The following is a 17381-nucleotide window of genomic DNA, read 5'->3' as shown; positions in this document are numbered from 1 at the left end:
AGTGTCTTAGCACATGGGAACGTACCTTTACAAGTGTGTTAGCACATGGGAACGTACCTTTACAAGAGTGTTAGCACATGGGAACGTACCTTTACAAGTGTCTTAGCACATGGGAACGTACCTTTACAAGAGTGTTAGCACATGGGAACGTACCTTTACAAGAGTGTTAGCACATGGGAACGTACCTTTACAAGAGTGTTAGCACATGGGAACATACCTTTACAAGTGTGTTAGCACATGGGAACGTACCTTTACAAGTGTGTTAGCACATGAGAACGTAACTTTACAAGAATGTTTGCACTGCCCCCTGTGTCTACCTAATCCTTTATTTCATCCTCTCGGGCTGACGCTGTCGGGATTTGAAGAGCATTTCAATCCCATTCCGGCTCTATTTTTTTGTTTATGTACTTTGTAAGGCGCTGCGGAACCCTTGTGGCGCCATATAAATAATGGATAATAATAATAATCAGACGACTGGATCTGAGGCCAATTTACATATAAATGGGATTTTCCTACTTCCAAGCAGTCGATGCCTCACACGTATGTTGATGTGTTTGGCCAGAATAAGCCAATAATCCTAGTTACTGGTGACATTATTCTACGAATTGTAAACACTGGGGTGCTGAATAGTCCCGGGAAGGAGTTCCTGGAGCTATTCAATTGACCACGCTGTTAAGTCTGACTAGAACCACTTAAGTCGGTGAAAGCCAGTTACGGCTCCTTAAATTGGGAGTTTATTCGCGCTAACCTGCATTCTCCGACTAAAGTGCCGCTGTGTGGCTTTTAGCACCGCGCTAAGCTGGAAAACAGCATTGCGTCCGGCTCTTAAGTCGGATTTTTGCTCACACCTCAGGAGTCTGCGGGTAGAAATCCGGTAGTCGGACGTAACAGCGCGGTGAATTGAATTGCGCCGGGAACTCTTTCCTGGGGCTATTCAGCATCACACTGAATTGAATCGCCCCCAAAGACACACTATAGACAACATATGAGACTCTACCACTGTTAGAGATATTTAGCAGAAGAGATAAACTGTATAGGGTGGTATTCAATTAGTTTTGCACCCGCGATAAAGTTCCGCCTGCCGAACTTTTCGCCTACATCGCGTCTTTTGGCCGCGGAAATTGATCGTGCGCGTCCCCGCTATTCGCCGTATTCAATTCCAAAAGACGCGAAAACGGCGACACGCGAAGTCAGAACAGGCGGAAAGTGATGTCAGAATCGGGGAAATCAACCTGAACCCCCCAAAAAGATGCAGAAACATTGGGGATCGATGTAGTAGTGCCTGAGTAGCCCTAATTAAACTGTTTGGGGTACAATTGCCTCTAATTAGCGTCTTTGCACAAGTGGGGAAGAATGGCATTAAGCAATTTTTGGGGAGAAAATGAGTAGTCCTGGCAAATTTGCGGTACCTGAAAATGTGTGTTAGCATCTATGAAAGTCACTAAAGTGAACTTTTAAAAAATGTGAAAAACGCACCCGTTGAAAACACCTGCAAACCCCAAAACACCTTAGCCATATTTGCAGACCCCCAAGAAGTCTATTTTGCTACTTTTTATGCTGGTACCCCCACTCTGTACTTTTTCTCCCCCAAAATTAAAGTACTTTTTTGGGGTATTCCTCACGTTTTTTAAGTTTTTTTACGCATTTATCCTTTGGGGGGCTGTCCCAAGGGTTCTGAGTGGTCTCCCCACCTTTGCACCCCAAAATAAAAAAAAGCACTTCTTTTCTCCTGCTATTCAGAGGCCAATCTTTGTCGCCTATTATAATGCATTGACTTTCCGCGTATGTGAAAAGTATTTGGAATTGAATACGGAGATAAGTTTCCGATTGGCGAAAAGTCACAATCGGCGATACTTTTTTGCGGATCTCGGCTTTTCGCTTCTAAATGAATACGGCCCGTAATGGGATAATGTTTTTTCGTTCATTTCACAGGGAAATGTGTCCAACTGAAGAGGGCGTATCACTGCAGTGCACAGGTGAGAAGATCGGAAACCAGGGTACGACTGAGCTGGCCCAAGACCCCATTACTATATATATGTGTATATATAAAGCTTTATCAGATGTGGTTTTATTTCTAATTTATTTCTAAACTTTTATTTAATTGCCATTACTTTCTTAATAACAAACCCTGGTGTTGCGTCCCATTACCTATTTTCAGCATCAGTCGTCTTGTATTTAAGGATCAAAAATTGATTGCTTGTCATGTGTATATATTTACATTTACTCATTTAGCTTTGGCCTGATGTCAGGAAAGTGAGGATCGTTTGTTTCATTTGTACGTTTATTATAGAGGAGAAGCTACAAATCACTATAATGCATTATAGTTAAGTTCTGCAAACCCGACATGATGGTGACTATAGTTTCCCAAGGTCAGAGTCCCATGTCATGTGCTTAGGGGGTCATTCAGACCCGCTCGTGAGCGGCAGTACGCTCGCAAGCGGGTCGATGTTCCCCCACTGCGCATGCGCACGACGGAGGGAGCTCCGTCGTGCGCATGCGCGAGACCCGGCGAGCGTCGGGCTCTCCATCGCTCCGGGTCTCGCACCAAAGGGGGCGTGCTGTCGATGTTGATTGACAGCACGCCCCCTTTGGTGGGCGTGCCGGGGGCGTGCCTGCCAGACGGAGGCGTTCCCATGGGAACGCCTACCGTCTGAAGCTGGCCCCACTGACATCACTAGTGATGTCAGTGGGAGTGATTTTGGCTCTGATAGAGCCAAAATCACTCCAGGTCTTGTGGCAGGGAGACCCTACCACAGGGTCTCCGTCGCAAGTCCGATGGTCGCAATGGTCTTACCCAAATCTCCCCCCCAAAACCTAACTCTAACCCCTCCTGGACGCTATACGAGCGTCCAGGAGGACGCTCCATTTTCTTGGAGGAGGGCCCTGATTCAGAGCGAGCGCTCTGGTCAGAGCGTCCGGCTCTGAATCAGGCTCTTAGTTGCAACAACTCATCAGCAATGCACGCCTTTATATGTTAGCAACTTGGATGTAGAAGTGGGAGTGTTGTTGCAAAATGCAACTGAAAAGCACTCTTCTTGCAGTATAACTTGTCACCAGCAGATGGCGACCTACTGTATATTCTTTCTTTTCTTCCATTACTAACTTGCTGCACACCCTGTAGTGCAGTGGTCGCCAACCTTAATTGGGGTGTGAGCTACCCGAGACAAATCAAACCTCCTGAAGAGCTACTAAAATTATAGAAAAAAAAAAATCTGGCTATCCGTACAATTGAAGGTCATTTACTGAAAATGAAAAAAATGTTTCATAGAAAACAACAATGAATTGAATTAATACAGTGATATCGTTGCGATTTGTAAATAACAGGCACATTCCACTGGTAATTACCGTCTCCAAGGAGGCAAGTGCAGTAGAGGAGCAAAAGATATATGGAGGGCTGCTGTGTGATTTTCCAGGAGGGCTGGGCAGCAGTCACTCGCGTTGTTTGTATTGTATTGTGCCGATCCACCGTGACGTAGACGCCATGGGTGGAACCACGGGGAAGCACATCAGGTGATCATAGTGGCTATGGCAATCGCTTGACTTGCTTCCTTGTGGCTCCACCCACAGCGTCAATTCCACAGGGGAGCGTGCATCAGAGGTCACTTCCACATAGTGGACTCCTAGCTTGTTCGGCAGTCCTGCAGCTAGGCGAGCTACCCTCCTCGTTGACACGGTAGAACTGCAGCTAGGCGAGCTACCAAAATTAAGACTGTGAACTACCAGTTGCTCGCGAGCTACGGTTTGGAGACCACTGCTGTAGTGTGTGCTCAATATTAGTGCAGTCCTTAAGCTGCTGGCCACACATGGAACAATCCTGCTACTTGTCCCTAGTACAAAACCTGGGTGTCTGAATTGGACGGGACCCAGTGTTTGGGTACATAGGCCCTCATTCAGAGCCACTCGCTAGCGGCAGTACGCTCGTTCCGAGCGATGTTCGCACATCTGCGCATGCGTACGGATCGTTATACGCATGCGCGAACCAGTCAGTGCGGCCGAAATTCATGTGCTCGCAATATAGCGAATGCCTGCTATCTTGAGTGACAGAATGAGGCGTATGTGGGTGGTAACAGGGGAAGGTGCTTGAAAATGGGGAGTGGAGATCCGAACGCAGGCGTGCTTAAAGGTCAAAACGGGCGTTTTATGGGTGTGCATAATTAATACAGCAGCGTCATTGACCACGTCACTGGGTTATTTTATAGCCAGAACTGCTCGCAAGATTGTGGTAGCAAAAACCAACCACAAGAATAGCGAGCAGTTCATACGCTGGTCGATGTACTCGATTAATCTAATAAATAGCGGACATGACGTATGGTGCGAGTGGCCAGGGGGCGTTTTTAACAAATAAACGAGCGTATGTTTTGCTCGCTCGTTCAGACTTAGAGGTGTGAACAGACTGCAATTTGCGAACGGATCATTTGAATAGCCACCCCTTGTTTTTGAACGAACGACCGCAAATAGCGAACGGCTCTGAATCAGGCCCTTAAATCCTAACTTTGCTGGGCTGACAACACATTAGAGTCCAATAGCCCAATTATCTCAGTTTGGGAGCTACCTATCTGCACACATCCAACCCATAATATGTCAAAATGTACTTTTATGAAGACTCCTGGAGTAGCGGGTTGAAAGGACGCTATAGCTGAGGAATGTATTGGTGTTATTAATACTTTGGGGCTCAGGCTAATTGCCTCAGTTGCATTAAACAACCTTGTGTTTGGCCTCTGCCTGTTCTTGTGTACTTCCCTACAGGGCACAGTCAGCTGGCATCCTGGAGTCATCTGCTGCGTTATTGCTGGCAATGTTGGCGTTTTCTCCTTTATCCATACTCTCTTTGTTCATGCCCTCAGTAGCGGCATAGATCCACAGTGGTCATCTGAAGCGCTCAAACTGAATTATTGTCTCCAAACAATCTCCAAAGAAAGCTAAATAAGCGCCCTCCACATTTCCAGATAATTCAAATGATACGTCTTGGCCAAACAGATAGGAATTACTTAAGGAACGAGGGAGGCTTTTCACAGGATATGTGCCGCACAGACAGCTAAGTTTAATTTAAAAATAAAAATACACCAAACCAGCAAAACAAATGTCATAACCAATGAAAGAAATATATACTGGTACAGGTTGTACAAATTTTTCTAAAAATATACACTAACTAAATATTATTGTCAGCCTTTGTCGTTAAGACTTTGCTAGGTGATGGGAAGGTTTCATTTAGTGTTATGATGTAATACTTGATGAAGGACCTCAGCCATAGCATATCTGTGTTTATACCCGCAGTGAGCATTTCTTCTTGCCCAGTCAGTTTGGCGATTCCATTTTAGAAATGTGTTTGGGAGTTAGTTCGGCCACTGCCCCTATCTTGTGTTCACATTCCAGACTGTGGTCGATCTGCCGCTGTTGCTGAGAGTCAGCGCATAGTAGGAGGTTCCCCATCAGCCTGGGGGCGTTGGCCATGGCAGGTCAGCCTGCGTTGGGATGGACGCCATGTTTGCGGAGGATCCATCATTTCATCCCAATGGGTGATGAGCGCTGCTCACTGCTTTGTTCTGTGAGTCGTTTTGGGGTCGCTTGTTGATTATTGCCTGGCAGAACTGTGCAGTGGTTATGATGTTTTATTTGTAAGAGACCAACACTGGACAGTCAGCATGATAAATAATACAAAACATAAACCATTAATTAAAAAAAAACATAATAAAATACATACAAGATTGATGAAGGTGATGGACACATGAGACGGGGGGATAGTGAGGGCCCTGCTCGTCAGAGGTTTCAGTCCAGAGGGAGAAGGAAATGTGGACTATAGAAACTAGTGAGACAGAATGCAGATGGGACTGTAGGTGGTAGAACACCCAGAGGAAGTAGTATCAGGTTGGAGTAGGACAGGCTATAAGGAAGAGTGGATTTTGTGGGAGAAACTTCTTGGAGGCAGGACCAAGAGATAATTATCAGAGAGGAGCCAGGGTACAGGTCAGAGACAGATCTAGTAGGATGAGTCAGATATACATGAGGGGGAGGAATTATCGAGGACTTTAACTTTGGGGGTGAGGAGCTTCAATCGGATTCTGGAGGCAATTGGAAGACAGTTTATTATTTTTTGGAGTTGTTCAGTGGATGTGCAGAAAGGAAAATTAGTCTTGCCATGACATTATAGGTGGATTGTAGAGAGGCAAGATGGGTGAGGGAAAGGTAAGGTGGCTGCAGTGGTCGAGGAGTGGGTGATGTGAAAGTTTAAGGAACTGGATTTGTAGACTAAAGCTGAGGACGATGCTAAGGAAAACACCCAGAAATGGGGAACAGGGGAGAGAGGGATACGAGAGTCAGATAGTGACATGAGGTGAAGAAGAGATGTTTTTCTCATGTAGAGCTTTAGGTGGGTTGGAGATGGTGGAAAGACAGTTGGACGCACTGTGAAGGAGAGGGATAAGGCAGGAAAGGTAGATTTGACTGTTATCTTAATTAAGGTTGTAGTGCAGACCCAATGAACATACAGTATTAGTTCTCTGAAAGAAGAGTTATGAAGATAGGACTTAGAGCAAAGCCTTGGGTGACTCCAACTGACAGAGGAAATGGAAAGGGGTGTGTGCCAAAAGTAGTGAGACTGAAGGAGTGGTTAGAAAGATAGGAGATGGACCAGGTGAGAACGGTGTCATGAAGGCCAAGCTGAAAGATGACCAGGAGAAGAGGTTGGCTAACCGAATCGGATGCAGCAGAGCAGATAGGTCAAGGAAGATGAGTAGGGTAATAGCTCATTGATCACTATTAAGTGTAATCCTGTTTCTGACCTCACAGGTCCAACTTCCTCACTGTTGGTAGGTGGAAGGTCCATGCTGGTTCTGCCTCCCTTAACCCATCAACGTCTCACTCCATCCACAACATCTACTACAACGGGCTCTACAACCCTGAAACCAATGACTTCGATGTGGCCCTGCTGAAAACTAGCCAGCCAATGGGCTTCTCTGGTGAGGCAAATCCCCTCTGGGGCTTGTGACCCCAGGAAAATTCAGGGGATACAGCAAGGTGCTTTCTGCTGCTAGTTAAGTAAAGGTGAAAAACATCACAATATGATTTATTATTGTGTTGTCAGTAGTAAATATCATTGTACTAGTGTCATTGCTAGCGGTACTGTTCTCTATGCTGGGTTGTAGCTGTTTTCCTAATGTATTCTGCCGCAGCAAGGCAGAAAGAGAATTGCCCATAGACTATTAATAAGGCCACCATAACCAATTATATATATAATTATTTAGGGCCACTACCGCTATTGTGATGTTGACCCCTGAATTTTGTATTAGGTGAATGTCATCTGCTTAAACAGGACAGGTCTACTGCTTGGCCAATAGGGATTCACAGGTAATCTCATCTGACCAATCAGGGGAAGTCGTTTTACCTGACTGAGAATTCTGTTAGCATCCCTGGAATTGTGGCTGCTGCAGAGGTGAGACCATTGGTTGCTACAAGTCAGGTGACCTTTGGTATAAAGCGACTGCTTCTCATGTCACACACCTCCAGCAAATTATATTGGAATGTATACTTTTACATATGCATAGATGTTTTTACACAGAGTAGGTGACTTTTGGGGGAGAAGTATCAAGTCTTGGAGAGAGTTAAGGAGGAGCAGTTGCCCACTTTATCTCTCTCCAAGGCTTGATACATCTCACCCATAATTAGCGATTATGCCCATCGGCCCATTTGCACAAGTCTTGCTCTCTGTAATCCCGCTTACCTCTCTTCTCACCATGTTTTTGCAGAGACGCTGCGGCCTGTATGTCTGCCAAGAACGAAGCAGCAGTTCCAGGCGACAGGAAACTGCTGGATCAGCGGCTGGGGACACGTGAGCGAGGGGGGTGAGGAGCTGCTGGGGCACGACGTGGCTGTAAGGGGGGCTGTGTACGACTTACTATCCAATATAATGATGTGATTACTGCTACCCTGTGATAAAGCTCTCCCACATGCTTGCAGGGTATATTGGAGATTGCCCCCCATACACTGCAACAGTTAGACAAACCATAGATGCCAGTGGAGTGGGCAAAGTGTGGGCAACAAACTTTTATTTCCAGCTGAAGTTACATCATAATACTAAAGCGACGTTACAAAGATGTATGCCAGAGGCGTCATGGACACTGCGTAGGTGGTGGACATGGACCTCCCCAAAACACCACTACCCCTAATTATATAACACTTCTCATACAGACCTGTGTGTGGACTAAACTAAGCGTGTTCTGAACCCAAATACCATCGCCTCCCTTTACTCCCAAATGCAGTTACCACCCTCTAGTGCCCCATCATTGTCATCCCTGCTTCCTGGTACTCACCACCACACAGAGCCTCCAGCCCTCACCATTTACCCGGCCCTGTCCTCTCTGCCTGGTCCTGGATGCCCCTTATCACCACATCTACTCACCTCCTCTGTATCTGGTACCGTCACTCGCACTCTCCCCCCCACACACAGTGCTGGTTCCTGGTGTCCACCTCCTACCCTCACACTCACCCCTGCTAAGTATGGCCCTCAGGGCCTGATTCAGAGCCACTCGTAAGCAGCCGCTCCGAGCGATGTTCGCACATCTGCGCATGCGTATGGGTCGTAATGCGCATGCGCCAAACAGTCATTTCGGTCCGAAATCGTGCGCTTGCAAAACAGCGAGTGCCTGCTAATTTGAGTGACATAATGAGGCGTTTGTGGGTGGTAACAGGGGAAGGTGCTTGAAAACAGGGAGTGGAGATCCGAACGCAGGCGTGCCAAACGGTCAAAACGGGCGTTTAATGTGAGTGCATAATTAACAAAGCAGTGTCATCGACCACGTCACTTGGTTGTCTTTTAGCCTGAACTGCTCGCAGTGATTGCGGGATGTAAAACCTACCACAAGCACTGCGAGCAGTTCAGACGCCTTTCGATGTACTCGATTAATCTAATAAATAGCGGAGATGACGTATGATGCGAACGGCCAGGGGGCGTCTTTACAAAATAGCGAGCGCATGTTTCGTTCGCTCGCTCAGACATAGAGGCGTCAACAGACCACAAAGAGCGAGCGCTCAATTTAAATAGCTGGCCCCTTTTTCTGAACGACCGTGCGCAAATAGCGTCCGGCTCTGAATCAGGCCCTCAGTTCCTTAACTCTTATTCACCCCATGATGTGTCTGTATGACACGCTACATTGTCATGTTCCTCCCTCTGTATTTAATTATTGCCACCTTTATTATCAATACACCACCCCATCTCCAGTACCTGGGCCACGGCTTCCTTTTCCATTCTCGCTCACTTTAGCACCCTCCACTGTTCTGATCCCTTCTCCACTTACCCTCCTCCTTTGCAGTCCCTACTTTCCCCCACATCCCTCCTTTGCAGTCCCTACTTTCCCCCACATCCACTCACTCGGCCGAAATTTTTTCTGGTCTGGGATCCGTTCTTCTCCACTTTCACTTGCCCTAAACATGTTGGCCCCACAGGCTTCCACCACTCACACCCCATGGTGTCTGCTCCCAGACTTCTGCAAGACCCAGGCCCACGCCCCATAGGAGAATGCAGCTGTATGAGTGCAGACAGCAATGTACAGTAATAAAACCATTAACATGTACAAAGGTGACACATGAAATAAATCTAGTATTGATTTTCACTCACAGTCATAACTGATTTAATACGGAAACAAGTCCAAAGAGCAGTATTTAAAATGTATTCAAAGGGTTAATTAAGAGTGTGGTCCAAGAATGAAGTCAGGCAGGTTTCTGCAGTGATGTTTTTTGTTCTGCTGGCATGAGAAGTCCCAGGAGAAGTCCTATAAAAAGTCCCATTTGAAGTCCTATAAGAAGTCCCAGGAGAAAACCCATGTGAATTTCTATGAGAAGTCCTATAAAAAGTCCCATGTGAAGTCCAATGAGACGTCCTATAAAAAGTCCCATGTGAAGTCCCATGAGCAGTCCCATGCCGTCCAGAAATCAGATTCAAGTTGTATAATTTTTTTTCCCTTCAGTAAAAAACACCTGGGGTCATTTACTAAATGTCAGTTTGTAAAGCCACCGTTTCCAGATATTTAAATGGGCAATGTTTTTAATAGCAAACACAGGCTTATTTACTAAGCTGCTGCATCACACGGTGTGCTCCACACTGTATATAATATAAAATATGTCCTCTTATATTGTGTTTCAGGACTATTGAGCCCTATTTAGGGGGAAACTCAATTAGCCGCAGGACTTGCCGGTTACTTTTAGCTCCCTAGGGAAGGGCCCGGAGCTATTCAATGACTGCCACGGTAAGCCCCACGGGTGCACTTAATGTGGACTCCTGTTTCAACCTCAGGAGGGTGCGAGCAGAAATCTGTGTTAAGTGAACCATCAGGGCTTAGGGTCTCATTCAGACCCGGTCGCAAGCGCCGATGCGCTCGCAACCGGGTCGATGGTTAGCCTTGCGCACGCGCAGTGGCCGCACTGCACGGGCGTAAGCCCCGGAGCGAGAGAGAAACTCTCTTGCTCCGGAGCTCTCTACAAAAGGGGCGGCTGTCGATGTTGATCGACAGCTCGCCCCAATTTGTAGGCGGGCCGGGGGGGTGGTTTCCAAAACGGAATTTGTGGGCGGCCGCATTGACATCATCAGTGATGTCAGTGGGGAGCTTCCTGCTCGATCAGAGCAGGAAGCTCCCTGGGGCTTGCGAGTGCCCAGACCCAACCTTAGGGTCTCGTCGCAAGCCCCGATGATCGCGATGGTGTTCACCATCGCGACCAACAACCTGGTCGGTCGCTAAGCTGTGGGTGGTAACCCACAGCTTAGCTAGCGACCAGGATGCCGCACTAAAAAAAAAAGGAAGCGGCCGCCCTCATTCAGAGAGAGCGATCGCTTCTTGCGACCGCCTCTGAATGAGGGCCTTACTGCGGACATACTGCTTGTGGTAAGTGCATAGATTCGGACACTTAACCGGTAATCTATGCCATACCGAGCATTAGCGGTATATAATTGAATAGCTCTGGGCACTTAACCCAGGAGATAAAACCCCACTGTAAGTCCCGCGTCTAATAGAATCCCTTCCTTAGAGTTAGGATTATTTCCATATAGAGGTTATGACTCTGAGTAGAACACATAGTGGCGTTGTAATATTGTTTTAGTAGAATACACTTATTTTATCCAGCTGGTGCATGATGGAGGGCGAGGACATGGCTCAGGGGGAAGGGGGCTGTGGGAAGCCAAATTGCGCTAGGTGGGGCATTACATTTAAATCCTGGTTTTGATCTGCAAAGGGTTATGGTAGCCTAAGAATATTTTTAATATAGGGTCTTTGAACGTTCTCCCCTCTCTCCTACACAGGGCAACTGTCTCCAGTCCTCAGAGAGGCCAAGGTGCACCTGATCAGCAGCCAGATCTGTAACCAGTCCTCCCACTACCCCGGGCTGATCACCGCTCAGATGCTGTGTGCTGGGTACCTCAATGGCAAAGTAGACTCATGCCAGGTACAATGCCGCAGGAACTGTACGCTGCCAAATGGGAAAGATATGTAATTCCCTGACCATATAATTCATGTAATACGTCTATTATGTAGGTGATACATGGCGGAGAGAGGGGCCAGGAAGATGGTGAACGGAGCAAAATGCGCTGGGGTGTTGGATTCAAATCCTGGCAAACTAACTGTTTTTATAGTGTTGCCGACAAATGTTATAGTAGGTTACTATAGCAACCGTCGGCAGGATTTAAGGGACTGAATGAACAGACTGCCCTCCATAGGCTCCATTTCTGACATTCCTCATGGAGATTGCATGTTATGTCTACGCAGCTCCGTGCAATAGTACTGTGGGTGCCGGGATGCGGCCAGGCCAGCCACCCCCCCAATAGTCCATGACCCATCAGCTAAACTATGTAGAAGCTATAAGAGCCATATTGGGGGGGGGGCATGTTTTACACTTCCATGGCAGGTGTGGGCCCTCAAAGAGGCCTGGGAACTATGTACCCCCCTTCCCCTATTTGCGCCCCTGGATGCAGCCACTACAAGTCCTATAGGTGATGGGAAACGGCAGTAGCTGGTCCTCCAAGGCCTCAGCAGCGCAGCCCCGCAGACCCTTGCAGCGCACCTGGAGACCTCTCTCTGCTTTCAAAAGGTTTTCTTCTCAGCCGCACATATGCTTTCCACAGCCTGGGAGGGTAGATTGGCCCCCTACCCAAATCATGCTATGTGGCCGGTAGATGTGCTGTTCCACCCCTGGAAGAATGCATATACCTCTATCATGCAACCACTGGCTACAAACAATGAAGGCAGCCATTTTACAGACGTAGTCACTAGGAACCAGGGATATGACTGAGGGGCACAGTCCGTGGCTCCTACTGAGTTTATTGATGTCATTCTTATGATATCACCAGTTTCCAAAGTAACACACATTTGCAAATAGTATGCGAGGATAATTTGATGACGTGCCGGTACGTTGCGTCATTCGCCGAACTTACTCGCCAGTTCTTGGAGCACCATGTTGCAATGCAGGTGCAAATACTGGCTGCTTTTGCATGTAGCCCACAAATACTTGACAGCTTTATTTTCACACTGCATTTTATATATGAGTTTGTCCACGTCCATTTGAAATATCGGCACACCCTTCTGGGAGGGAGCGGCCAGTCGGCTTAGCAGGGGGGGGTGGCGGCAAAAAGGGGGCGTGGTTGGGACATTACAAGCCAGCTAGGGGCGGGGCCACATGCTCGCATCATTTTGGCCCCACCCCCTCTACACAATGCTGAGATTTATGGCATTGTGGAGCAGGGGGCGGCGAGATTCAGCGAGAATCGCGCCACCAGCCCCCCCCCCCGCTGCGGGTGTTCAGGTAGGTATTGGGGGGGGGGGCGGGAGTAGTACACGATTTTTGGGAGGCTCACAACCAAATCGGGAGAGTAGGCATGTATGCATCTGCCCCACCTGCAGTGTAGCAAGTTACCGGATCTTTTTTGTGTTACCACCAACTCGGAATCAGGCCCTATGTATTTTTAGTTGAACTTGCTTATACTATGCTATTTATAAACCCAATAATAATATCATTCAATCGATATATTACCTTGTAAAGCCCAGAGAATAGAAACTGATGATAAGATCTGCATTGAACAATCAGTTGTGATGTGCAATTGGTCAATACTGAAATATTTCATTCAATTAAGCCTGGAAATTAGAGACCATTGGAAAACTATAGGTCCATACAGAACTGATACAGGAGCGTCCATGCTCACTAATACAGGTCCTGCACACGGAATGGGTATGTAATGCCGGCTGTCGGATGCCTCCTGCCAAAATACCAACAGCGGCATACCGATGGTTGGTATCCCGACAGGGGTTAGGTAAGTATACTACCCCCCCTCCTTCTCCCCCTAACCCTCCCTTCTTGTAGCCTAACACTAACCCTCCCAACCCCGCACCCCTAACCCTCCCCGTTAGTGCATAGACCTAAGTCTCCCCCCTTCGTGCTTAACCCCCCCCCCAGTGGTGCCTAACCCCCCCCCACAAAACCTAACACTTCACCCCCCACGGCTAACAGCTAAGACGCCCCGGCTTACTTCGTTTGGGATGGCGTCTGTCTCGATTCCGGCGTCTGTATTTTGACACCTATCTTTAGTCCCGTGTCGGGCTTGCGACGTCGAGATTTTCACCGGAGGCATCCCGTCCACCGGTCTCCTAAGTACATCCCCCTGAACATATAGGAGCCTGATTAAAAGTTAAGCTGGGTACACACTGAGACAATGTCGTTACGATTTTGTAAACAACATAGCGCCCATATCGTGCAGTGTGTATGCGCGCTCCCGTGGTCGCATGCGACGTCATCAGGTTGGATGTGCTGCACATTACACCTGACGATATCGCTTGCGGCTCCATGCATATTAATGAAGGACAGAAGGAGGGATCGTTCCGTCGTTCATTACATTGTTCTAATGTGTACCCAGGATCCCATATGTCGGCCCGTCGGCATATGTCAGCCCGTCGGTACCCAGGATCCCATATGTCGGCACATCGCTCACTGTGTACCCGGGTTAAGGTGCAACTCCAAAAAATTGCCCAAAAATAGGAGCAATTTGCACCTTGACAAAACCGTGCTGCGCTGCGGGTGGGGCGGATTTACAATGAGCAGAGATTCATTGTTGGAAAGGGCGAGTCCTAATGTAAATCTAAACTTCAGTGTGAGGGGTGAACGTTGCGATAACATTGTTACAGTGTGATTAAAGTTCCCATAATATCTTCACATAGAAACATACCAAGTAATGCCTCTTGTATGATATCTTCAATTGACAATCATTAACCTTCCTTTATTTAAATGTTAAACCAATGTTTAATGTATATTCTGCATTGCAATACTATTTTCTTTATCCCTTTAATCCATAGACTGATTAGAATTAGGTACAGTATGGAAACTGTCTAACCCGTATCCACCTTAACTATAACTAAGACTAAGGGGCCTATTCATCAACACTAAATTAAAGTTTTTAAGGAAATTTTCCTTAAATAACGTTATTTTAGTATTCATGAAGCCACTTAGCACAGGAGATATCACTGAAGTCCCCCTGCGTTAATTTCCACACTCCCCATACATTAGTACATTAGTATGGGGATGTGGTATTCATCAAATTCCGAAAATTATGTATTTTCGGAATTTGATGGAGGTACTATCTTCCATTGTGAGGTGGCGAATAGCAGGTGAAACTTACCTGCTTCCAGCTGGACAGGTCCCCCGGCGTCTTCCTCCGGCGGTCTGGTGCATCCTCTGGCTTCGGAGGCTGGTCGGACACTGTGTTCTCCCAGCAGAACACAATAAAGATTAGAAAAAAAAAAATTTAAAAAAAATTTCTAATCTGTACTGTGTTCTGCTGGGAGACCATGTGACAGACCAGCATGACGGAGCCGGAGGCTGCTGCGCGGACAGGTAAGTGCGGGACGGGGGGAGGTGAGCGGAGGGGAGTGGGGGCAGGTGAGCGGAGGGGGGGGACACAAACTTACCGCATGTGTAGACAGTGCTGCGCATGCGCTGGGTTAACGAATGTAACGACGCATGCACAGCACTGATTCCAGCTGCGGTAAGTTAGTGTAGAGAGGGATAACTATCTATTTCCTGAAAAGCTGTCATCGCAAAAATGACAGCTTTTCGGAATAGATAGTTATAGGGAGGAGGAATGATGAATTCCTCTGGAAATTATGTAGAACTCCATGCCAGTTCTAAACCTCCTGGGAAACTTTAGTTATGATGAATAGGCCCCCGAATAACAAACTTCAAAATCGATTGGACTTCCAGCTGAAAAAACAGCAACATTTTCTTCAAAGACTTAAATACATTATACTACTTATCACTGCGCATATTCAATATACTGATCATAATATTTCTGTCCTCTAATTCAGAACCACTGTCTTATTGTGTATGCTGAACGTATAGTTCTTATTCATTGTTTCTATTATTCATAGATGAATTATACAGTATACACTATGGGCCTGATTCAGACCCGCTCGCGAGCGCTGAGCGCTCGCAAGCGGGTCGATGTTGGCTCAGTGCGCATGCGCACGACGGAGGCGGAATGCGTGAGTCCCGGACAGCGACGGGCAAACCGTCGCTCCAGGTCTCGCTACAAAGGGGGCGTGCTGTCGATGTTGAGTGACAGCACGCCCCCTTTTGTGGGCATGCCGGGGGCGTGGCTGGCCAGACGGAGGCGTTCCCATGGGAATGCTTACCGTCTGGGGCCGGCCCCTCTGACATCACAAGTGATGTCAGTGGGAGTGCTTTCGGCTCTGATAGAGCCGAAAGCACTCCAGGGCTTGTGGCAACGAGACCCTACCACAAGGGTCTCGTCGTAAGCTCGATGGTCGCGATGGTCTTGACCAATCCGACCATCTTCCTGGCCGCTCGCTATAGCTGTGGGTGGTCACCCACAGCTATACGAGCGGCCAGGAGACCGCTCTAAAAATACAATAGGCCGGCACTGATTCAGAGCGAGCGCTCTGAAAGAGCGTCCGGCTCTGAATCAGGCCCTATGATTTAGGGACAAAACACTATACAATTACCCTTCTTGGTCCATTTGGCACAACACTTGGACACTGTAGTGTTAATCCCACTATTACTACCTAAGAATGTGTTAAAGGAATTCTGGTCAACTCGTGACTTCAGATACATCAACAAGTTTCTTAAGGTGGGCAGACACTGGAGCGACGGGCATTCGTTCCGACATCGGGGATTGCCCGTACACATTAGAACAAGTTAATGAAGGACGGAACGATCACTGTTCCATCCTTCATTAGTATACCACAGGTCGCTAATGTTATCATTAGGTTTAATGTGCAGCACATCAAAACCTAGCGTCCGTTGCTAGCAACCGCGGGAGCGCGCAATCACCCGTACACACTGAGTGATGTAGGCGATTTGCAGTTACGATACGGCAAAACCAGCCCGACATTGCTCCAGTGTGCACTCAGCTTAAGAGTCAAGTATTTCAGAATGAACTCGATTAAGCCAGTGTCTCAAACTGTGTAGCAGGAGGTCGGACTAGCTAGGTTTCTGAGTGTTCCTTGGAAAGCTTGACACAAGACCTTGGTGTGTCTCTGAAGTATCTGCAAGACCATGAGTGGTAGTGAATTGGGAGAAGTCCCAGACAGAGCTGACTCAGTCCTTGAGGTCCCAGGGAGTCAAAGTAAACAGTTGGGGCCTGATTCAGACCCGCTCGCAAGTGCTATGTGCTCACAAGCGGGTCGATGGCCGGCCATTGCGCACGCTCAAGTCCCGGAGCGAGAGAGAAATTCTCTTGCTCCGGGGCTCACTACAAACGGGGCGGCTGTTGATGTTGATCGACAGCTTGCCCCGTTTTGTAGGCGGGGAGAGGGGGTGGCTGGCCAAACGGAGGCGTTCCCGAAGGAACGCCTGCCGTTTGGCGGCGGCCCTACTGACACCACGAGTGATGTCAATAGTGAGCTTCCGGCTCTATTAGAGCCGGAAGCTCACTGGGGCTTGCTGCAGACGAGACCCTACCACAAGGGTCTCGTCGCAAGCCCCGTTGGTCGCGACGGTTGTGACCATCGCGACCATCACCTGGCTGCTCGCAAAAGCTTAGCGAGCAGCCAGAAGGCCGGTCTTAAAAAAAAAAAGACACCCTTCAGGCCTGCGAGCTGCCTCCGGCAGCGAGCGGGTCTAAATCAGGGCCTTAATTCCTTGCATAACTCTCCGGGGAACAGACAGATATAGCTTAGCTGGTTATTCTGATGATAATATTCAGGCTATGCCTACAGATAACAGGCATGTGGGTGGTTGCCAAGGTTGCTGCCTGGTGGACCAGGAGCCACTCAGGTAGACATGGAATGGAGAGAACAAGAATCTGAATTGATTGATTCATCGAAAGAACCAGCAATACTAGTAAACGAAAGAACCAGCAATACTAGTAAACGTGTGTTGGTGGTTAAACCTGAAAA

General features: G+C 47.8%; 1 protein-coding gene across 2 annotated transcripts in view; it reads left to right on the top strand.

Moving 5' to 3' along the window:
• The window catches only part of LOC148502522 (transmembrane protease serine 3-like), a 103666-nt gene that overhangs the window by 71627 nt on the left and 14658 nt on the right, over nt 1-17381 (top strand). Inside the window, exons 9-13 of one of the 2 annotated variants that reach the window (XM_088449741.1) lie at nt 1933-1976; nt 5374-5545; nt 6787-6956; nt 7743-7838; nt 11285-11427. In XM_088449741.1, coding sequence (XP_088305867.1) covers nt 1933-1976; nt 5374-5545; nt 6787-6956; nt 7743-7838; nt 11285-11427 — 625 coding nt within the window. Of the gene's footprint in view, nt 1-1932; nt 1998-5373; nt 5546-6786; nt 6957-7742; nt 7839-11284; nt 11428-17381 lie in introns of both variants that reach the window. The other variant, XM_088449742.1, reaches the window with a different exon arrangement.

Source organism: Taudactylus pleione, unplaced genomic scaffold (genome assembly GCF_031769625.1).
Source record: "Taudactylus pleione unplaced genomic scaffold, aTauple2 ptg000494l, whole genome shotgun sequence".
Classification (NCBI taxonomy): Eukaryota; Metazoa; Chordata; class Amphibia; order Anura; family Myobatrachidae; genus Taudactylus; species Taudactylus pleione.
This window is presented reverse-complemented; position numbering and strand designations above follow the sequence as displayed.